The sequence below is a fragment of the Bombina bombina genome, chromosome 1, assembly GCF_027579735.1.
Source record: "Bombina bombina isolate aBomBom1 chromosome 1, aBomBom1.pri, whole genome shotgun sequence".
Lineage (NCBI taxonomy): Eukaryota > Metazoa > Chordata > Amphibia > Anura > Bombinatoridae > Bombina > Bombina bombina.
In genome coordinates, this window is record NC_069499.1 from 103841088 (window position 1) to 103865375 (window position 24288).

Sequence of the window (24288 nt, forward strand, 5' to 3'; positions counted from 1 at the left end):
GGTCCTCTTTGCATACTTTTACTAAATTCTACCATTTTGATGTATTTTCTTCTTCTGAAGCAGTTTTTGGTAGAAAAGTACTTCAGGCAGCGGTTTCAGTTTGAATCTTCTGCTTATGTTTTTCGTTAAACTTTATTTTGGGTGTGGATTATTTTCAGCAGGAATTGGCTGTCTTTATTTTTATCCCTCCCTCTCTAGTGACTCTTGTGTGGAAAGATCCACATCTTGGGTAGTCATTATCCCATACGTCACTAGCTCATGGACTCTTGCTAATTACATGAAAGAAAACATAATTTATGTAAGAACTTACCTGATAAATTCATTTCTTTCATATTAGCAAGAGTCCATGAGGCCCGCCCTTTTTTTGTGGTGGTTATGATTTTGTATAAAGCACAATTATTCCAATTCCTTATTTTATATGCTTTCGCACTTTTTTATCACCCCACTTCTTGGCTATTCGTTAAACTGAATTGTGGGTGTGGTGAGGGGTGTATTTATAGGCATTTTGAGGTTTGGGAAACTTTGCCCCTCCTGGTAGGAATGTATATCCCATACGTCACTAGCTCATGGACTCTTGCTAATATGAAAGAAATGAATTTATCAGGTAAGTTCTTACATAAATTATGTTATATATATATACACACACACGTATACACACACAAACAAATATTTACATACACATATATACACACACACATATATATACACACACACACATATATATATATATATATATATATATATATATATATATATACAATAATTTCTATGCTCGAAGTGTCTACAAATAAGAGACAAAATCACTATAAAATAAAGTTTATCAGTTTTAAAAGTGATAACTATATAATATATTAGGTTTCTCTGGGTCTAGTGGAGCCCCCCTGCAACTTGCTCTCAGTTGTTCCAAATAAATGTGTCCCTTTTGTATACATCAATAAAATAAAGTGCCAGAGGAGTGCTGTGCCATGCTTTGAAAATGCACACACACACACACACACACACACACTGTCACCAACCAGGTGACAAAATTCTATAAAACAAAACTATAGTTCAAAATGTAATGGATTTGTGAGTTTTAAGTCCCTTTAAAATCTGTCATCTCTGACCTGAGTTAATGCTACGATGACTGGTGCACTTTGCTATATGACCGGCAGTGGGTATTATAAGCAGATGAAGACCAACAGGATAGGAACGGTTCAGGAACGTGATGATGTAATTGCGCGCATGCGCAGATTGTCTGGTCGCAGATTTCGCAATAACAACGGCTCTCACTCGCACAGCAAAATCTGTGCGATTTAGTAGGTTAAGGCCTGGGTTGGGGGCGGCACTGTATGCACTTAGAAACCCCCCTATTGGAAAAATTATATTTATTCAGCCAAAAAGTGTTTTTTTCTCTCTTTAGGGGGTTCACGTGCACCTGTGCTCATATATAGTGGTGTCCCCCAAACAAAGGATTGATATGTAAAATTGTTTGTTTTTTATTCTGTTCCAATTTCTATCTGAACAGAGATTTCTTCTGGTGTATGTTGTGCTGGAACCTTGCTAACATTTATATATATATATATATATATACTGTGTATATATATATTGAAGACACATGATTTTCATTTAAACAGGTGATTGGAAATCTACCGAAATTTTTTGGAATCCTGGAAACTGAGAGGTTGTAAGAATAAAGATCTCATGAGCTTGCCGTGTAACTAACATTTGTGCTAAATTCTGTGCGTTTTTATCACAGTCTCATGATAATCATGTTGGCTGGACAATAAATACATTATCAGGGGGTTACATGTTCCAGGTACATTTTTTCCTAATCATAGGCATTTCCTGAAACTGTCTCAGGTAATTGTTGGCTTCTTTCAAAACTCTGTTCATCTAATCAATCATTTCATTTTTTTCCCCAGGTAATAATGACTGAGACCAAGTTAACAGTTTCTAATATTCAATCACATTAATCTCATGTTCTGCTAGTCACATTTAATATAATTTTTAATGTACCTTACAGAGTTTTACATTAAAGATTAAAAGATTTTCTATATTTAAACAGTGTCTGGTGGCAATGAAATTGTTTCAAATCTGTTTAATCTTATTAATGGGACAGTATAGTGAACATTAAACTGTCATGATTTAGAATGAGCATGGAATTTTAAGCAACTTTTCAATTTACTTTTATTATCAAATTTGCTTCATTCTTTTTTTATCCTTAGTTAAAAAGCATTCATAGGTAGACTCAGGAGCAGCAGTGCACTACTGGGAGCTAGCTGAACACACTGAGTGAGCCAGTGACAAGAGGCATATATATATATATATATATGCAGGCACCAATCCGCATCTAGCTCCCCATAATGCATTGCTGCTTCTAAACCTACCTAGGTGTGTGTTTCAACAAAGAATGATAAGAGGACAACCAAATTTAATAATAGAATTAAACTGAAAAGTAGTAGCTCTATCTGAACCATGAAACATTACTTTTTTACTTACTGTCCCTTTAATTACATTTCTTTCAGGGCACTTACATTTCATTTCTCGTTCTCAGATGTTGCTCGTCATTGGGGCATTAATATTCTTTGCAAATGAATGATCAGTACACTTGGCGTTTCTAGGTGGTTTGCGTATCAAACACTGATGTTTTCATCTTACGTTCTCCCTAATCAGGATTCACCTCCCTCCTTTCTCATTTCTCTCTCTCTCACTTTTTCTTTTAGCATCAGATTCCTCTTCTCTTTCAAGACCCGAATCTCCTCTCCACCTGTTTGTTTCTTCTCATCTTCCTCACTCTCCTCCTAAACCTGATCAAATTATAAAGGCCCCGGCAAACCCTGAGCTGTCCCCAGGGCCGCAAGATCCTCCTCTCTGTAAATTGATTTTCTGCTGTGGAATTGCTGTGACAAGTTTTGTGAGAATCTCCAGACAGGATAAGTCCAGTTTCATTCATTTAAATGTACTATAAAACGGATAACTATTATGAGATTTAGCGATACAGTGCAGACTCCAGTAGCTCCTGCAACATGACATACGTACAAAGTCTCAAGACATTGTGCTCGTTTCTCCACAGTTATCTTTTCTGTGACATCACTCATCAGCACGAATAAAGGCGCCCTTAGACATTACCTAAAATTCTGTGTAATTTGCAGAGAGCGCAAAGTAATTTATACTTGGGGGCATGAAACACAAATTTGTTTTCTTTCATGATTCAGTTAGAGCATGCCGTTTTAAACAACTTTCCAATTAAATTCTGTGATCTCATTTGTTTCATTCTCTTTGTATCTTTTGATGAAAATTATACTTAGATAGGCTTAGAAGCTGCTGATTGGTGGCTGCACATATTGGCTTTCAGATAGCGCCCAATTGTTAATTACTGCACCTTCAACAAAGGATATCAAGAGAGTGAAGCTAATTAGATAATAGAAGTACATTGCAAAGGTAAAAAAAAAATTGTATGATCTATCTAAATCATGAAAGAAAATTTCTGGCCTCTTGCCTTATAATGTGAAACAGGGTTTGATTTCATATTGTTGCTAGCCATAAATCTCTATTCATTTCACAGATGTGGAAAATCAAACTAATGTGTCATGTGGGTGGAGCTAAGGGGCATGTCTCTGTTTTTAAAAAATCTTTTAATATTAGAGAAAGTTCTTTTAATTAAACAGAACTGTGTACGAGAATAATATATATACATACATATATATATATATAAAATAAATAAATTCCGACTGGCTGGATCAGTGTCTGTAGATTCTCTGACATCTGTATTTTCATTGTTTGAGCTTTATTTGCGGTGTTTGCATCATGTTTATTTTAAGAGTTATTTTAATTTGGTGTTTAAATTTATCATTTGAAGGCTGCTCCCAAGAAGTTCTACAAACTCATGGCTTATACTTCATGTTTTCTGTTTGTAAGTAGTTCCTCTAACACTGACAAATTCACTAGATTAAATTCTGCTTCCTAACACACGTGCACAACAACAAGGCTGTCAGTGACAAAGTCTCAACTCCACCATCTCTTGCTAGCGTTTGAATTTTTAAAGAGACAGTATAATATTTGAAAGTGTGCAATATCTGAAAGATTTTTAATTTTAGTTTTCATCAGTTTTAGTGTTTTATATTTATATAATTAAAGGGATACTAAACCCAAATTCTCTTGGTATCTTTATTTGAAAAAGCAGGAATGTAAGCTTAAAGGGACATTATACACACATTTTTTCTTTGCATTAATGTTTTGTAGATGATCTATTTATATAGCCCATAAAGTTTTTTTAAAAAAATAAATGTATAGTTTTGCTTATTTTTAAATAACATTGCTCTGATTTTCAGATTCCTAACCAAGCCCCAAAGTTTTATGTGAATACCGTCAGCTACCTTCTCCAGCTTGCTCCTGTTTGTGTAAAGGGTCTTATCATATGCAAAAGAAGGGGGAGGGGGGGGAGTGTCTTATTTCCCACTTGCAGTGGGCTTTCCAGCTACCTTTTCAACAGAGCTAAACTGACAGCTTCTAAGTAAGTTTTTAAACCATTTTATACTGGATTTTTATATCAGTATCTGTGCATCTTACTCTTTATAGTAGTGTCTGTTACATGCAGTTATATGAAAATGAGTGTATACTGTCCCTTTAAAGGGGCAGTAAACCTAGAAAATAATGTTAGATAATTCTGCACATAGTGCAAAATTATATAACATTATCTTAGCCAAACTTTATGCAACATAATATTGCCGGTGAAATCTTATTAAAAAATAGGGTTTTTCAGACCGCCGCTGTTGCTCTACTGAGCGAGTCTGGTTTTCCCCCCTCAGCGCATCTGGGCAGCTGTCTAGTCACAGCCAGATCGCGCCATTACACTCAATGTAGCTTGCTCCTGCTCTGTCTGATAGTGGGAGTGAGCTACATTGAGTGTAATGGCAAGATCGGGCCGGGCTGTGACTAAACAGCTGCACAGATGCGCTCAGGGGAAAACCAGAGCCGCTCAGTAGAGCAAGAGCGGCATTCTGAAAACCCCTCTTTCTTTCATGTAATTAGCAAGAGTCCATGAGCTAGTGACGTATGGGATATACATTCCTACCAGGAGGGGCAAAGTTTCCCAAACCTCAAAATGCCTATAAATACACCCTTCACCACACCCACAAATCAGTTTTTACAAACTTTGCCTCCTATGGAGGTGGTGAAGTAAGTTTGTGCTAGATTCTACGTTGATATGCGCTCCGCAGCAGGTTGGAGCCCGGTTTTCCTGTCAGCGTGCAGTGAATGTCAGAGAGATGTGAGGAGAGTATTGCCTATTTGAATTCAATGATCTCCTTCTACGGGGTCTATTTCATAGGTTCTCTGTTATTGGTCATAGAGATTCATCTCTTACCTCCCTTTTCAGATCGACGATATACTCTTATATATATATACCATTACCTTTGCTGATTTTCGTTTCAGTACTGGTTTGGCTTTCTACAACATGTAGATGAGTGTCCTGGGGTAAGTAAGTCTTATTTTCTGTGACACTCTAAGCTATGGTTGGGCACTTTTTTATAAAGTTCTAAATATATGTATTCAAACATTTATTTGCCTTGACTCAGGATGTTCAACATTCCTTATTTCAGACAGTCAGTTTCATATTTGGGATAATGCATATGAATAAATCAATTTTTTCTTACCTTAAAATTTGACTTTTTCCCTGTGGGCTGTTAGGCTAGCGGGGGCTGAAAATGCTTCATTTTATTGCGTCATTCTTGGCGCGGACTTTTTTGGCGCAAATTTTTTTTTTTTCCGTTTCCGGCGTCATACGTGTCGCCGGAAGTTGCGTCATTTTTTACGTTCTTTTGCGCCAAAAGTGTCGGCGTTCCGGATGTGGCGTCATTTTTGGCGCCAAAAGCATTTAGGCGCCAAATAATGTGGGCGTCATTTTTGGCGCTAAAAAAATATGGGCGTCATTATTGTCTCCACATTATTTAAGTCTCATTATTTATTGCTTCTGGTTGCTAGAAGCTTGTTCACTGGCATTTTTTCCCATTCCTGAAACTGTCATTTAAGGAATTTGATCAATTTTGCTTTATATGTTGTTTTTTCTATTACATATTGCAAGATGTCCCACGTTGAAACTGAGTCAGAAGATACTTCTGGAAAATCGCTGCCTGGTGCTGGAGCTACCAAAGCTAAGTGTATCTGCTGTAAACGTATGGTATCTGTTCCTCCAGCTGTTGTTTGTACTGTTTGTCATGACAAACTTGTTAATGCAGATAATATTTCCTTTAGTACTGTTACATTAACTGTTGCTGTTCCGTCAACATCTAATACTCAGAGTGTTCCTGATAACATAAGAGATTTTGTTTCTAAATCCATTAAGAAGGCTATGTCTGTTATTCCTCCTTCTACTAAACGTAAAAAGTCTTTTAAAACTACTACTCATTTTTCAGATGAATTTTTAAAATGAACATCATTATTCTGATTCTGATAATGGTTCTTCTGGTTCACAGGATTCTGTCTCAGAGGTTGATGCTGATAAATCTTCATATTTATTTAAAATGGAATTTATTCGTTCTTTACTTAAAGAAGTCCTAATTGCATTAGAAATTGAGGATTCTGGTCCTCTTGATACTAAATCTAAACGTTTAGATAAGGTTTTTAAATCTCCTGTAGTTATTCCAGAAGTTTTTCCTGTCCCTGGTGCTATTTCTGAAGTAATTTCCAGGGAATGGAATAATTTGGGTAATTCATTTACTCCTTCTAAACGTTTTAAGCAATTATATCCTGTGCCATCTGACAGATTAGAGTTTTGGGACAAAATCCCTAAGGTTGATGGGGCTGTCTCTACTCTTGCTAAGCGTACTACTATTCCTACGGCAGATGGTACTTCCTTTAAGGATCCTTTAGATAGGAAAATTGAATCCTTTCTAAGAAAAGCTTACTTGTGTTCAGGTAATCTTCTTAGACCTGCTATATCTTTAGCGGATGTTGCTGCAGCTTCAACTTTTTGGTTAGAAGCTTTAGCGCAACAAGTAACAGATCATAATTCTCATAGCATTATTATTCTTCTTCAACATGCTAATAATTTTATTTGTGATGCCATCTTTGATATCATTAGAGTTGATGTCAGGTATATGTCTCTAGCTATTTTAGCTAGAAGAGCTTTATGGCTTAAAACTTGGAATGCTGATATGTCTTCTAAGTCTACTCTGCTTTCCCTTTCTTTCCAGGGTAATAAATTGTTTGGTTCTCAGTTGGATTCTATTATCTCAACTGTTACTGGAGGGAAAGGAACTTTTTTACCACAGGATAAAAAATCTAAAGGTAAATTTAGGTCTAATAATCGTTTTCGTTCCTTTCGTCACAACAAGGAACAAAAGCCTGATCCTTCATCCTCAGGAGCGGTATCAGTTTGGAAACCATCTCCAGTCTGGAATAAATCCAAGCCTTTTAGAAAATCAAAGCCAGCTCCTAAGTCCACATGAAGGTGCGGCCCTCATTCCAGCTCAGCTGGTAGGGGGCAGATTACGTTTTTTCAAAGAAATTTGGATCAATTCCGTTCACAATCTTTGGATTCAGAACATTGTTTCAGAAGGGTACAGAATTGGCTTCAAGATAAGGCCTCCTGCAAAGAGATTTTTTATTTCCCGTGTCCCAGTAAACCCAGCGAAGGCTCAAGCATTTCTGAAATGTGTTTCAGATCTAGAGTTGGCTGGAGTAATTATGCCAGTTCCAGTTCTGGAACAGGGACTGGGGTTTTATTCAAATCTCTTCATTGTACCAAAGAAGGAGAATTCCTTCAGACCAGTTCTGGATCTAAAAATATTGAATCGTTATGTAAGGATACCAACATTCAAAATGGTAACTGTAAGGACTATCCTGCCTTTTGTTTAGCAAGGGCATTATATGTCTACAATAGATTTACAGGATGCATATCTGCATATTCCGATTCATCCAGATCACTATCAGTTTCTGAGATTCTCTTTCCTAGGCAAGCATTACCAGTTTGTGGCTCTGCCGTTTGGCCTAGCTACAGCTCCAAGAATTTTTACAAAGGTTCTCGGTGCCCTTCTGTCTGTAATCAGAGAACAGGGTATTGTGGTATTTCCTTATTTGGACGATATCTTGGTACTTGCTCAGTCTTCACATTTAGCAGAATCTCATACGAATCGACTTGTGTTGTTTCTTCAACATCATGGTTGGAGGATCAATTTACCAAAAAGTTCATTGATTCCTCAGACACAGGTAACCTTTTTAGGTTTCCAGATAGATTCAGTGTCCATGACTCTATCTTTGACAGACAAGAGACGTCTAAAATTGATATCAGCTTGACGAAACCTTCAGTCACAATCATTCCCTTCGGTAGCCTTATGCATGGAAATTCTAGGTCTTATGACTGCTGCATCGGACGCGATCCCCTTTGCTCGTTTTCACATGCGGCCTCTTCAGCTCTGTATGCTGAACCAGTGGTGCAGGGATTACACAAAGATAGCTCAATTAATATCTTTAAAACCGATTGTACGACACTCTCTGACGTGGTGGACAGATCACCATCGTTTAGTTCAGGGGGCTTCTTTTGTTCTTCCGACCTGGACTGTAATTTCAACAGATGCAAGTATTACATGTTGGGGAGCTGTGTGGGGGTCTCTGACAGCACAAGGGGTTTGGGAATCTCAGGAGGTGAGATTACCGATCAATATTTTGAAACTCCGTGCAATTTTCAGAGCTCTTCAGTCTTGGCCTCTTCTAAAGAGAGAATCGTTCATTTGTTTTCAGACAGACAATGTCACAACTGTGGCATACATCAATCATCAAGAAGGGACTCACAGTCCTCTGGCTATGAAAGAAGTATCTCGAATTCTGGTATGGGCGGAATCCAGCTCCTGTCAAGTTTCTGCGGTTCATATCCCAGGTATAGACAATTGGGAAGCGGATTATCTCAGTTGCCAAACGTTACATCCGGGCGAATGGTCTCTTCACCCAGAGGTATTTCTTCAGATTGTTCAAATGTGGGGACTTCCAGAAATAGATCTGATGGCCTCTCATCTAAACAAGAAACTTCCCAGGTATCTGTCCAGATCCAGGGATCCTCAAGCGGAAGCAGTGGATGCATTGTCACTTCCTTGGAAGTATCATCCTGCCTATATCTTTCCGCCTCTAGTTCTTCTTCCAAGAGTAATCTCCAAGATTCTGAAGGAATGCTGAAGGAATGCTACCAGCATGGCCTCACAGGTTTTGGTATGTGGATCTTGTCCGGATGGCCTCTTGCCAACCGTGGACTCTTCTGTTAAGGCCAGACCTTCTGTCGCAAGGTCCTTTTTTCCATCAGGATCTCAAATCCTTAAATTTAAAGGTATGGAGATTGAACGCTTGATTCTTAGTCAAAGAGGTTTCTAAATTCTACCATTTTGATGTGTTTTCTTCTTCTGAAGCTGTCTTTGGTAGAAAAGTACTTCAGGCAGCTGTTTCAGTTTGAATCTTCTGCTTATATTTTCAGTTTTTTTCTTTATAAGATTTAAACTTTATTTTTGGGTGTGGATTTTTTTCAGCGGAATTGGCTGTCTTTATTTTATCCCTCCCTCTCTAGTGACTCTTGCGTGGAAGATCCACATCTTGGGTAGTCATTATCCCATACGTCACTAGCTCATGGACTCTTGCTAATTACATGAAAGAAAACATAATTTATGTAAGAACTTACCTGATAAATTAATTTCTTTCATATTAGCAAGAGTCCATGAGGCCCACCCTTTTTTTGTGGTGGTTATGATTTTTTTTTTTTATAAAGCACAATTATTCCAATTCCTTATATTTATGCTTCGCACTTTTTTCTTATCACCCCACTTCTTGGCTATTCGTTAAACTGATTTGTGGGTGTGGTGAGGGGTGTATTTATAGGCATTTTGAGGTTTGGGAAACTTTGCCCCTCCTGGTAGGAATGTATATCCCATACGTCACTAGCTCATGGACTCTTGCTAATATGAAAGAAATTAATTTATTAGGTAAGTTCTTACATAAATTATGTTTTTTTTTAATCTGATTTCACCGGCAATATTATGTTGCATAAAGTTTGGCTAAGATAATGTTATATAATTCTGCACTATGTGCAGAATTATATAGCATTATTTTCTAGGTTTACTGCCCCTTTAAGAGCCAGCCCATTTTTTGTTTAGCACCTGGGTAGCGCTTGCTGAATGGTGACTAAATGTAGCCACCAATCAGCATGTGCTACCCAGGTGCTGAATCAAAAATGGACCGGCTCCTAACCTTATATTTCTGCTTTTTCAAAAAAAGATACCAAGAGAACAAAGAAAAGTTGATAATAGCCGTAAATTAGAAAGTTGCTTAAAATTGCCTGCGCTAACTGAATCATTAAAGAACAAAATGTGGGTTTAGTATCCCTTTAAATGTGAAAATTATGGAAAGAGACTGGTTATTTGCCATAGAGCAAGCTAGCACTGCTCTGGTCAGTGTATGTATATGTTTTTATTTTGTATTTATTTATTTAGGAGGTGTAGTTGTCCTGCTAAATGTCTCTGATGTAAATGATGGAAATTGCAACATTGTCATCCCCATATACTTTAGGGTAGTTCTGTTCAAATGTCTAACAAGAACTTTGAGTAATTAGGACTTATTTTATGAAAAGGTTACTCATGTTCTCTTCTACAATATTTGATTTGCTAAAATGAAAATGCTGCTGATCCATTTTTCACCCCTGTACTGAGCTGATATGGAGCTTTAACCCTTTCACTGCTAAGCCTTTTTTACACTCAAGTGCTGTGCCATTTTTGAGCTTTTTTGGCTACCTACATTTAAACCCCTTTGTAAGTCAAATTTCAGTGAGTGACCCACACAAATTATACATTTTCAGCAGTCCCAGCCGATTCACAATCCGCCATTACTATATTTATAATTCATGGTATATCAGAAAGCTGCGGCAAAAACTGTAAAAAAATATGTATGTTTTTTACTTAGATTTTAGTAAATAATATTGAAAATAGCCCAGTGACCACTGCTGTTACTGTGATCACCTTACTAACTTGTCATCAAGGGTAGCCACATGTGAAATTGGAGCCCATTGTGCAGTAAAGAAATAAAAGCACTTTTTTTCTTACAAGGTTCTCATTGTTACTACAGTGATCACCTGACTATACAGACAAAATGAATATATTTTTTTAAAGAACAACTTGTCTACTACAAAATTAACTTTATTGGGAGTCTCTACACATTCTAGTTTTTGTTTGTTATATAATAACTCATTCCCAAGGGAATTCCCAGGTGTTTTATTTAACTTTATTTTTAAAACATCCACTATGTTGTATTGCTCCAAGAGCAGGCAATTCTCTTTCAATTGAGGGGTCTTGGATGTTTGTAGCTGCTATGGGAGCTAAGATCGAGGGGTTTGAAACCCCCCCTATCCAGCTCCCTAGCAGCCACACTGAGCTTCCTGGTGATGTCACTTGCACTCCCATGAAGCCTGGGAGTGCCGCCCACTACTAGGCCACCAGTGGATCCCCAGTAGTGCTGGGGATCCCAGAAAACAGGGTTTATTTAACGGCGACCCCCCTGCATAACAAAAAGGGCCATTCATGCACCTGCAGGCTGAGATGTGCATGACAGTAGAACAGCATTATCATTGGACACGTGTATTCAGAGATTTCGTTCACCTACGAATGCGGAAGAAGAAGGCTCTTTGTGCCATCCAGCTATTTTCATTGCCACAGAAATGGAGAATAATTCACAGGGCTTTTCTATAAAAATAAGCAATTTAAAATAAAAAGAAAGGGTATTTTGTTACATTTCAGCACAATGCATTTCATGCAGACAATGAGTAGCTATAAAAGAATTAAAGGGACAGTAAAGTTAAAATTAATCATTTATGATTTGGATACAGCTTTCAGTTTTAAACAACTTCCCAGTGTTCCTCATTTATCTAATTTGCTATTTTTTTATCTTTTGTTGAAAAGCATACCTAGGTAGGTTTAGGAGCAGTAATGCACTACCGGCAGCTACTTGCCAATTGGTGGTTGCGCATTTATGCGTCTTGTGTTTGGCTTAGCCGATGATGTCATTTAGCTCCCTTTAGTACATTGTGTTTATTTAGCTCCCAGTAGTACATGTCCCTTTAAATAATTAGCAGCCAATTCAGACAAGGGCTTTTGGAGTCAACATAATGTTAACATATGAGCTCACCTTGTACACTTGTACTCCTGGTCACTGTTCCAGCTAGGGAAACACTATCACCTGATTATAATGCCCTCAACATACCTAAAGAGTTAGTTTATAACAAGTGGTCTTGGGGGACTCTAGGCCTTGTAATGACCTTCATAAATACCCAGAGAATCCCAGCTTGCAAAACATTGTATTTATTTTTCATTTATTTTCAAAAGTGCTTAGACTCCCCCCCCCCCCCCCCCCCCCCCCCCCCAAAGACACACACACTTTAAAAGAGCAAGCAATTGCCTTTCAATATATTAGTCTTGGGGGGGTTCTGGGCCTTAAAGGGACATGAAACCCCACATTTTTCTTTCATGATTTAGATAGAGCATACAACTTTAAACAACTTTCCAATGTACGTCTATTATTTAATTTGCATCCTTCTCTTGTTATCCTTTGCTGAAAGGTTTATCTTGGCAAGCTCAGGAGCAGCAGAGAATCTAGGTTCTAGCTATTGATTGGTGGCTGAATATATTTATCGATTGTGATTGGCTCACCCATGAGTTTAGTTAGAAACAATTAGTGCATTGCTGCTTCTTCAGCAAATGATACCAAGAGAATGAAACAAATTAGATAATAGAAGTAAATTAGAAAGTTGTTTAAAATTGTATTTTCTGTCTGAATCATGAGAGATAAAAATTCGGTTTCATGTCCATTTAAGGCCCCTGAGATGGAAACATTTTAATACCCTCCATACACCTCCCTTCTATATCCTGCAGCAGCCCGGTACATTCAGGTTTCCTTTGGTTGATGACGTCACTGGGATCCCTTGACTCCCCCTGTCAATGCCAAACACACTCATCCAACATGTAACCACTTGAGGCAGAGATGGGGGGGCTGCCTCTCTAGGCCTACATCACCCTGGAGGACACTTAGTTGTCCTCCACACTCTAGGCATTATGCAGATGACCACTATGTGCCATCCTTTGCACCTAAGTGGTTAAATGTTAAGTCCACAGTATATTAGCAGTATTATATCAAAAGCTACTTATAAGGACATCTATGTTTAACCCCTTAATGACCACAGCACTTTTCCATTTTCTGTCCGTTTGGGACCAAGGCTATTTTTACATTTTTGCGGTGTTTGTGTTTAGCTGTAATTTTCCTCTTGCTCATTTACTGTACCCACACATATTATATACCGTTTTTCTCGCCATTAAATGGACTTTCCAAAGATACCATTATTTTCATCATATCTTATAATTTATTATAAAAAAAAATTATAAAATATGAGAAAAAAAATGGAAAAAAACACACTTTTTCTAACTTTGACCCCCAAAATCTGTTACACATCTACAACCACTAAAAAACACCCATGCTAAATATTTTCTAAATTTTGTCCTGATTTTAGAAATACCCAATGTTTACACGTTCTTTGCTTTTTTTGCAAGTTATAGAGCCATAAATACAAGTAGCACTTTGCTATTTCCAAACCATTTTATTCAAGATTAGCGCTAGTTACATTGGGACACTGATATCTTTCAGGAATCCCTGAATATCCCTTGACATGTATATATGTAAAGTATTGATCTAGGCCAATTTTGGTATATTTCATGCCACCATTTCACCGCCAAATGCGATCAAATACAAAAAATTGTTCACTTTTTCACAAACTTTCGGTTTCTCACTGAAATTATTTACAAACAGCTTGTGCAATTATGGCATAAATGGTTGTAAATTTTTCTCTGGGATCCCCTTTTTTCAGAAATAGCAGACATATATGGCTTTGGCATTGCTTTTTGGTAATTAGAAGGCCGCTAAATGCCGCTGCGCACCACACGTGTATTATGCCCAGCAGTGCAGGGGTTAATTAGGGAGCTTGTAGGGAGGTTGTAGGGTTAATTTTAGCTTTAGTCTAGTGTAGCAGACAACCCAAAGTATTGATCTAGGCCCGTTTTGGTATATTGCATGCCACCATTTCACCGCCAAATGCGATCAAATAAAAAAAAAAGTTCCCTTTTTCACAAACTTTTTGTTTCTCACTGAAATTATTTACAAACAGCTTGTGCAATTATGGCATAAATGGTTGTAATTTTTTCTCTGTGATCCCCTTTGTTCAGAAATAGCAGACACATATGGCTTTGGCGTTGCTTTTTGGTACTTAGGCCGCTAAATGCGCATCACACGTATTATGGGTAGCAGTGAAGGGGTTAATTAGGTAGCTTGTAGGGAGCTTGCAGGGTTAATTTTAGCTTTAGTGTAGAGCTTAGCCTCCCACCTGAAACATCAGACCCCCTGATCCCTCCCAAACAGCTCTCTTCCCTCCCCCACCCCACAATTGTCCCCGCCATCTTAAGTACTGGCAGAAACTCTGCCAGTACTAAAATAAAAGCTATATTTGGGCTTTTTTTTTTTTTTTTAAAAAGGCATATTTACATATGCTGCTCTGTAGGACCCCCCTTTAGCCCCCAACCTGACTGATCCCCCACCAAACAGCTCTCTAACTCTCCCCTCTGTCTTAATGGCCGCCATCTTGGGTACTGGCAGCTGTCTGCCAGTACCCAGTTTAGAATAAAATTGCTGATATTTTTTAATCTTTCCCCTTTTCTGTAGTGTAGCTCCCTGCCCCACCAAAGACCAACCCTCCACCCCCTCCTAGATACGTTCGATTTATATTTTTTTAAAATTAAAATATCCCTTATTCAAACTTTTTAAAAGTTATATTTTCTGTAGTGTAGCGTTCCCACCCGCTCCCGCCCCGTGCACACGCCCGCCCGCCGCCCCCCGTGCATGCGCGCCCCCATCGGCCCTGCCCCCGATCCCGCCCCCCTCTACATTACCCGGCCCATCGATGGCCGCCCACCCGCCTCCCAAGTCGGCTCCCACCCACCAACGATACCGGCCATCGATGTCCGGTGCAGAGAGGGCCACAAAGTGGCTCTCTCTGCATCGGATGGCCATCTAGAGTTATTGCAGGATGCCTCCATATCGAGGCATCACTGCAATAACCGGAAAGCAGCTGGAAGTGAGCAGGATCGCTTCCAGCTGCTTTCCACACCGAGGACGTGCAGGGTACGTTCTCAGGCGTTAACTGCCTTTTTTTTGAGGACGTACCCTGCACGTCCTCGGTCGTTAAGGGGTTAAACAAGAAACCTTTAGGTAAGGATTGATCGTAGATCATTTCTTGTAATATTTGTGCTACTGAAAATGTATTTCATCAAAATAAATAACTAAAGCTTAGAAGTCTGATTAAAAGTAAAATAAGATTGTATATCAAAATCTTTTGAAGTTACACATTTATAAACTAGCTGTAAACATTTCTGTTTGGAAACCGCTTTAATGCATTTATCACACTTTAGAAGCAGTGGTGGTTCTAGGGGGACCAAGGGGTGCAAACACATCCCCAGTCTTCTATATCATACTCCCATTGGACTGAGGAGAATACTAAAATAGTAAAAATGACACCACCTTGTTCTTTTAGGCAAGCCATGCCCACACAACTAACGCCCCCAGACCTCCCAACCTGACCTTGAAATACCTGTGACCAGTGTTCCCTCTAATGCCAGATTTACGAGCGGACCAGCAGTGAAACATTTAATAAGAGAACCATACCATGCAGCCTCTATTGTGCAGTGTTTGCTACATGAAGGGTGCAGTTTTCTAATTAAAGGGACAGTCAACACCAGAATTTTTGTTGTTTTAAAAGATAGATAATCCCTTAATTACCAATTCCCCAGTTTTGCATAACCAAGACAGTTATAATTATAAATGTTTTACCTCTGTAATTAACTTGTATCTAAGCCTCAGCAGACTGCCCCCTTATTTCAGTTCTTTTGACAGACTTGCATTTTAGCCAATCAGAGCTGTCTCCATGGTAAATTCACGTGCTCAATGTTATCTATATGAAACACGTGAACTAATGCCCTCTAGTGGTGCAAAACTATCAAAATGCATTTAGATTAGAGGCGGCCTAAGAAATTAGCATATAAACCTCCTAGGTTTAGCTTTCAACTAAGAATACCAAGAGAACAAAGCAAAATTGGTGATAAAAGTAAATTGGAAAGTTGTTTAAAATTACATGCCCTATTTGAAACATAAAAGTTTTTTTTGTACTTGACTGTCCCTTTAACTGTTTCACTGTTGGGCCGCTCACAAAACTGTCCTTAAAGTGAACATTTCCTGTGACTCCGCCTCCATTTTCCTGACCCCACCCACAAAACAGCAGAGACTCTACTTTCCCATAATATGGGGGCATTGAAACCCCATAATAGGGTTTCTGGAGCTGCCACTTCCTACAAGGAAAGAATATGTAATTATATACATTTTGATTACAGCCATCAAGCAAATTAACAACAGAATAAACAAATAGGATATCCTATTTTTAATAATAATCTGTAAAATAGAACAGTGCTGTCTCTTTAAAGGTATCTCAGTGTTCTGGGGGGGGGCGGAGCCAACTGCAGTGCTAGCAGGACGTGTCTTGGTGCAGCTCCCGGGCCCAAGATCCTAATTCTGAGGTTTATTTGTGTCTCACAGTCTCTTTTTACTACCTAAATCTGTGTGGATGGACCCAGGAACTGTTACTTAGCTCTTATTCACTTTGTGGGGACCCGGTGAGTCTGCACCTAGTTTCTATAGCTGACCTGTGCTGCGGAGCTGAGAGGGGGAGCCGCCATATTGAAAACGCTACCCTTTCGACTTATAACTTTCTATCTAGCGTGGCACCTGAAAACTTATCTCTCACAGTTCCCTCTCCAGCTTGCACTATGAGAACCTCGGCCTGCTTTTTAAAGGAGTTGAGGCTCTTGCTTAACAAACACCACGCTTCTCTGGCTGAACATCTATATGCGGTGTGTAGCGGAGATGGCGGCTGTCTATTCCGGCAGCCCGACATCACTGAGCCCGCCTTGCATGAACAGAGGGGGGGTGTCGCTGAGGGGCCCCGGCGATTACCCCCTGCCTGCAACACAGCTACGATGGGCCGGGGAGATGACACAACAAAAGAATCAGACCATCTTGTCTATCTGGCGACTCGAAGGGCAGCACATACTACCACAGCTTTGGATGGTCTCCCTCAAGCCAACGTCATCCCACCTGAAGCTCTCGCACCAATCTTGGCACACGGCCATTGTAGCGAGTCCCTGAAGTTACACAGCGCAACTCCAACTACAGCTCTGGTGACTCCACATGCTCTCCTCCACGCCTTAGGACAGTACTCACCGGCTCCGTTACAAGACGGTGCACTACTCTGCGCAACCCACTACCTGCTGAGATATTGGGACCCTGGTGGTAAGCTATGAGCTGAGGGAGTTTACACATATGGTAGTGGTTGCCCATCCCAGTGGGAATTTCCTTGATGGGGAATAAGCTAGCCCTAAACAAGTTCACGGCTCCTGGAGCAGTGCTGGAGACATTCCATGAACAGCCCAAATTATAGTAGATCTTGTCACCACACCGTGCTTTAAGAATAGGGCACAGTATTTGCTAACTATCTTTTCGCCTATATTACATGAGAAATACTTGTGGTGACAGGGTATGAAAAGACACTCTTTTTTTTTTTTTTTTTTCCCAGCATGGAGAATGCCGGCTCTATGTAAGGATGTGCCTTTTTTGTGCTCATATTTCTCTTTGTCTGTCAGAACCCTGGCTGTAATATGTATTGCATAACATTGCTCTGGATTGTTGAAGATGTCAATTCAATCTGCCTATTACTTTAATGTTTGCTTTGTTTGCTCTCCCTATGGTAATTCACGCTATGAGACTGTTATATATCATTAGCCACTGGTGTGGGGTAAATTTAAAGAACGTCACTATGGAACTGTTTATTACTCATCTTCTCTTCACTGTTTTAAGTGCTTATATCTTTATGTCTATATGCAATTTGTTAACCCCTACTCTACAATATGCTCTGGGATCTCCCATGGGTTATTTCTAGAACCACCTCACCATTGAGGTGTGATAACTATAACTATATTTATGCTGATGCCATGTCATTTAAAGCTGCACCATACATGCTATACGCCATTCTATTTCTCTGTTACTAAGATATCATACACTATAGAGAAACCTCTTTCCCATAACAGAAGTTGAGCACACTGTTATACCAGCCCATTTACAGGCTTCTAATCCAGTTATGACTGCCAAAGCTGAACTACTTCATCCCAAAGTAGCAGCTCACTATAAGTTAAATATATTACTCCGGTGTTGCCTAATGTGCTATAAAGCCAGCTACTTGGGGCCTGCTGTATTATGTGGTTGATGTATATTTGAATGGGGCCAGACCATCATCTCTCTACTTATCATGTATAGACACTACTTTACACTTACAGGCCCCTCTCTGATTATTTACACCCATTGTTATATAAATAGCATTTAAGCACTTTATCTTATAACATCTATATGTCTTCAGCTTATTATACTTCCTACACATGTTTGGAATTTAATTATGATTTCTAAGCACGACATCTTGCTGCCAGCGGCCGGGGCAGCGGGATACTCATAGTTTATAAATATATAGCTCCATAGTTTCAGACATACCTTATAAGTAAAGCTCTTATCTTTTGGACCTACACTACTAGTATTATCTATAATTCCCTTACCCGCATTATTTTAACTGAGTTGCATATCTAGTGCCCAACCTCTAAGTTTAGATTTTTTGCCTCAATATACCAAGTATGATATCAGCCCAACGTATAATTAGCTCCTTCTCTCGGTTCGACAGCACAGGCTGTTTATTACGTTCTCATGCTCATAATTAAACCCATTAAGGTCTTGATTGTCTATTTAGGTAATAATAGATCTAAAATCCATAATATGCCACTGGTATTGTTAGAACTCTCCCACCAGACATCAGGATACTAGCCTTGATATTCACCTAAAATGTTTGATGAGTCATTACTTGAGGTGTGCCTGCCCTACCTGTGATATTCTACAATTTAAATGCCTCCTTCGCTGCATACCCTATCCATCGCATCCAACTTCCCACCTCCCCCCCCACCTCCCCATAATGAACCTCCTACTTTAGGAGGTCTAACTGCGCGGCTTCTCTTGTCTATGCCGCAACCTACCTATCTATATTTATCTATCTTACCATATTACCTACATAGTAGAACTGTATTTTCATTTGTGTTTATACTTAACATGTCAATTGCTCAACTAATTTGAGTTCATTGGTTTAAATATGATCATTCACATTGCTAACTAAGAAAACGAGGTTCCAGTTTTCTGTTCTTTTTTTTTTTTTCTTTCCTAATAGGATACTTCATATTGAGAATCTTATCTTTCAACATATATAGAAATTGTTAAATTGAAATGTAACATCCATATTTGTTTTCCTGATGTGTTGTTTAATTTAAGTTGTACTGTTTTCGCACAACCTCAATAAAAATACTATTTACAAAAAAAAGGTATCTCAGTGTTCTTAACCACCGCATTGCATGTGCATTTGCCTCTAGGTGGAGATTTACACTGCATTGGGCTTCTCGCTGATATATTTGATAAAAAAAAATAAGAGGCATACATTGGCAGCGGATACTTATTCCTGCATGAACTATTTTGTTCTGATATTTTGTTTTGTTTTTTTGATGTTACTCAGCATGAGTTGTTATTTAAAATATTTTCTGTTCAGCAGACATGCATGAATAAGGGGCAGGGGGGAAATTACCCTTTTGCTGTTAGAGGAGAGTGTAACAGATTGCAATGAAAAATGGTTATGGAGCCTGATTTGAAAGTAACTGACATCACTGGAGTGGTCTCTGCATCTGGCACGAGGCTGAGCACTGATGCTGGACAAATGCCCAGGAGAAAATTAGCAGGGAAAGCAGCCTATTCCCTTAACCTTCTTAGAGCTAGATGGGAACACACAGGGCATTGCAAAAATAAAATCCTCTGATACTTTTAAGCCACGGCCATACACAGATCTGTTCTTCGTTAACAAGCGATTGGATAATAATTCTACTACATTAACATAGTATCTGTCGACGGACATAGGAAGAGAATTACATACGTAAAACATTTGTTTTTAAGCAACACAGTAGTTTGATACATGGACAGCTAATTTGCCTTAATATTGAGACATCTCTCAAAACCCTTTGTAGGATTACAGGAACGAGAGCAGATTCTCTGTTTTTTGGGGTTGTTTTTTTAATTTAAATCAGAATAAGCAGAAGGCATAATTATAGATTCCAGCAAACATAGGATAATTTGCATAACTCTCTGACACTGAAAAGGTTTTCCTGGCACCAGTCCCAGTGCCTGCAGCAGAATCTGTCTCCAGCGCTTGTGCGAGTTGGAATCCATTAACAGTCCTTAGGCAAAAAGTTGCAATAAATTAACTCCTTTTGGGTCTTCTGCCCTTGCAGTGAAAAGGTTAAACTGAGTGGGTGACAAGTACTTGTTAAATTCAAAATCACATCACGCTTTCCGAGGTTTAAGGCTTTTTTTTATTCCCTAGCAAACAATTTCTGTAGCTGACAAATTTGCCATAAAGGAATTCCATTAGTCCTAAAACTCACTTTCCGGGCATAACAAAAAGCAGGTTAAAGGAAAAGTAAACACTTTGTAATTACACATTTTATCTGCATCTCACAATAAATTACCATATTTAGACAACTGAATGGATTGACACATTGTTTGCGATTTATAATCTTGTCATCCCTGCTGATATATATCAGGGATAGACTTGTAATGCCTGTCAAATTCTCTTTTAGAGCTGAGAATTGGAAAAAACAACAATTTTAAGACTTAAAGGGCCATAATACCCAAATGTTTAAACACTTGAAAGTGATGCAGTATAGCTGTAAAAAGCTGACTAGAAAATATCTCCTGAACATCTCTATGTAAAAAAGAAAGATATTTTACCTCAAAAGTTCCTCAGTAGCCACATCCCATTGTAAAGGATTTCTAAGCAGCGTATTAGTATGTCTGTCCTGGGACAGCTGAAAGGATGAGCCTCGTGAACTCTCTTATTATTTCACCAACCAGGTAAAGGAAGCTTACTATGAAATCTCATGAGAGTTAAGTCAAATCTCATGAGATCATAGTAAGAGTTCATGACCTCAGCACTGCTGATGCTGATTGGCTGCTGTTCATTTCTTCATTATTTTTTTTTTACCTGCAGCTGGGAGCAGCTGAGTATAACTTTTTACACAGAACTTACTCTGCTGATCTGAGGAGATTTTGAGGTAAAATATCTTCCTTTTTTACATAGAGATGCTCAGGTGATATTTTCCTGTCAGCTTTTTACAGTTATACTGCATCAGTTTCAAGTGATTTAGCATATGAGTATTATGTCCCTTTAAAGGACCACTCAATGCGGTAGACTTGCATAATTAACAAGTGCAGAATAAAAGACTGTGTAAAATTTGGTAATCAAAGTAAATTGGAAAGTGTCTTAAAACTGCATGATCTTTCTGAATCATAAAAGTTTATTTTGACTTGAGTGTCCCTTTTAAATTGAGCAAAATAGATAATATATTGAAAAGTTGATGTAAAATGCATAATTAAATGAAATATTATATATAACAGTCTAGAGGCATTACTGTCCCTGTAATTGGAATAAATGTCTCTGGCCATGGAAACTGTGCTGTCTTTTTATGTAAGTCAAACTTATAAGGCCTCACATACAGTACGTTGCTCTATACACACACATTATAGGATAAAGCCCCAATAATTTCTAATAGAGTGAACATAATTCAGTGAAATAGACCAAGTTCAGTTAGTATTAAGAGTTTCCTATCCTTCCTTATCCTTTGCGTTTAAATCTTGCATAGGGAACATAAAACACATTTCTTTTATGGTTTAGATAAAGCATACAGTTTCAAACAAATTTTCCAATGTACTTTTAGTATCAAATTTGCTTCATTCTTTTGGTATCCTTTATCGAAAGTACAAGCAATGCACTACTGGAAGCTAGCTGAACACACAAGGTCATCTAATGGCAAGAGGCTTATATGTACAGCCACCGATTAGTATTTAGCTCCCAGTAGTGCACTTCTGCTCTTGAGCCTACCTAGATATGCTTTTCAATAAAGGATACCAAGTGAATAAAGTAAATTAGATAATAGAAGTAAACTGGAAAGAAACAATATGGGTTTCATGTTTTTTTAATACCTGATCAGTTTATTAAAGTGGTTCCAAAGTTTATAAAAGTGGTTCCAAACCTTTTCATTAACGCAGCTCATTCAGTGAGTTTGAGAATTGTGTAGAGCACATGCTGTTTTCAGATTGATAAGGACAAAATTCACCTTTACTTGCAAGACTCATTTTTCTTGGGGAAATTGTTTTGTGACGTTACGAATACCCTTCTTCTGACCACTTGGATATACCACTTGAATATATATATATATATACGTGTATGTATATATATATATATATATATCCAAACTAGTTATATCAGCACCCCCTTGAATATCACAGTAGCCATTTAAGAGCAGTGCTCTTAGTCAAGAGATACACTGCTCTCAGTGCACAGTGGTGATCTTCTTTCTTCTTTTTGTTTACATATATATATAGTTGTAATCAAAATTATTCAACCCCCCCCATTGCAAATCAAGTTTATTGTCAAAATTTACCGACTTTCAGCTGTTTGCAATGGACAAATCAAACAAAGGCAATTGAAATAGCTCAACACAATGAATGCTTCAAGTGGTTTCCCCAAATTCAACTGAAAATGCAACTTTTAATGAATTCTGCTGTCTTTAAATTTTTCAACCCCCTCAATAGAATCCCTCACAACAGCACAAATATGAAAAACAGGTGTTGTCTCAAGCACACCTGACAAGGGCTTCATTAGTTGCACCAGGTGTGCTTGAGCTAGAACACATGAAATACCTAAACTGGCTAGGGGTTTGTTAAGTGTCACGTTTGACTGCGTGTTAGAAATATGGCTAAGTCAAAAGAATGGCCCAAAAAGTTAAGAAAAGAGATCATTGCCCTTCACAAACAAGTAACAGGATAAAAAAAGATAGCAAAGGCACTGAATGTTCCTAGAGAGACTGTTAGAAGCATAGTTCACAAGTTCAAAGTTAAAGGAACAGTGGTTACACTACCTGGACGGGGCAGAAAAAGGAATCTATCAACGGCCGCAATCAGATTTCTGAGAAGGCGGGTTGAGAAAAAACTCTTGAGTGACTGCAAAAGACCTGCAGCAAGACTTGGTGGCAACAGGACTGAGGTTTCAGTTTGCCCAGTAAGGTGCATACTTAACGCATAAGGTTTCCATGCCAGAACTCCAAGACATACACCACTACTGGCCCAAAAGCACTATTATGCTCAAAATCATATAAATAAGCCACAGATGTTTTGGGATTCTGTTCTGTGGAGCGAGGAAACAAAACTGGAACTTTTCAGTCTGATGGATCAGCGGTATGTCTTTAGGAAGAAGAATGAAGCATTTGCTGAAAAGAACACTCTGCCTACATTTAAGCATGGTGGTGGCTCGGTGATGCTCTGGGGCTGCTTTGCATCCTCTGGCACTGGAAACCTGCAGCGTGTGGAAGGCAAGATGGATTCATTGAAGTATCAGGAAATCCTAGGAAAAAACACCATGCCGTCTGTGAGTAAGCTTAAGCTTGGGCCTCATTGGACCTTCCAACAGGACAATGATCCCAAGCATACCTCAAATTCCACCAAGGCTTGATTGCAGAAGAAGTCCTGGAATATTCACAGTCACCTGACTAGACCCACATAGAAAATCTCTGGTGGGATTTGAAGAAGGCGGTTGCAGCATAGAAACCCAACAATATTACTGAAATGGAGGCCATTGCTCATGAGGAATGTGCTAAGGTTCCTCAGGAACACTGCCAGAAGCTGGTGTCTGGCTATGCATCTCGTTTGCAGCAGGTCATAACAGCAAAAGGGTGCTCTACTAAGTACAAAAGATGCTCACCATGAAGGGGTTGAATAATTTTGAGACTGCAAAATTCATTAAAAGTTGCATTTTCAGTTGAATTTGGGGAAACCACTTGAAGCATTCATTGTGTTGAGCTATTTCAATTGCTTTTGTTTGAAATGTTCAATACAAACAGCTGAAAGTCTGTAAAGTTTGACAATAAACCTGATTTGCAATGGGGATTGAATAGTTTTGATTGCAACTGTGTGTGTGTGTGTGTATATATATATATATATATATATATATTTATATATATTTATATCAGTTTGTGTTTGTATATGTATGAAAATGGATTACAT

At 38.6% G+C, this 24288-nt stretch overlaps 1 protein-coding gene across 2 annotated transcripts in view; it reads left to right on the forward strand.

The window, feature by feature from the left end:
* Nucleotides 1–24288, forward strand: part of TTC7B (tetratricopeptide repeat domain 7B) — an 840626-nt gene that overhangs the window by 679184 nt on the left and 137154 nt on the right. The window contains exon 18 of one of the 2 annotated variants that reach the window (XM_053697563.1): nucleotides 2706–2855. The exons of the other annotated variant lie outside the window; for it this stretch is intronic. Coding sequence (XP_053553538.1) covers nucleotides 2706–2855 — 150 coding nt within the window. The remainder of the gene's footprint in view (nucleotides 1–2705; nucleotides 2856–24288) is intronic. 2 annotated transcript variants of the gene reach the window in all.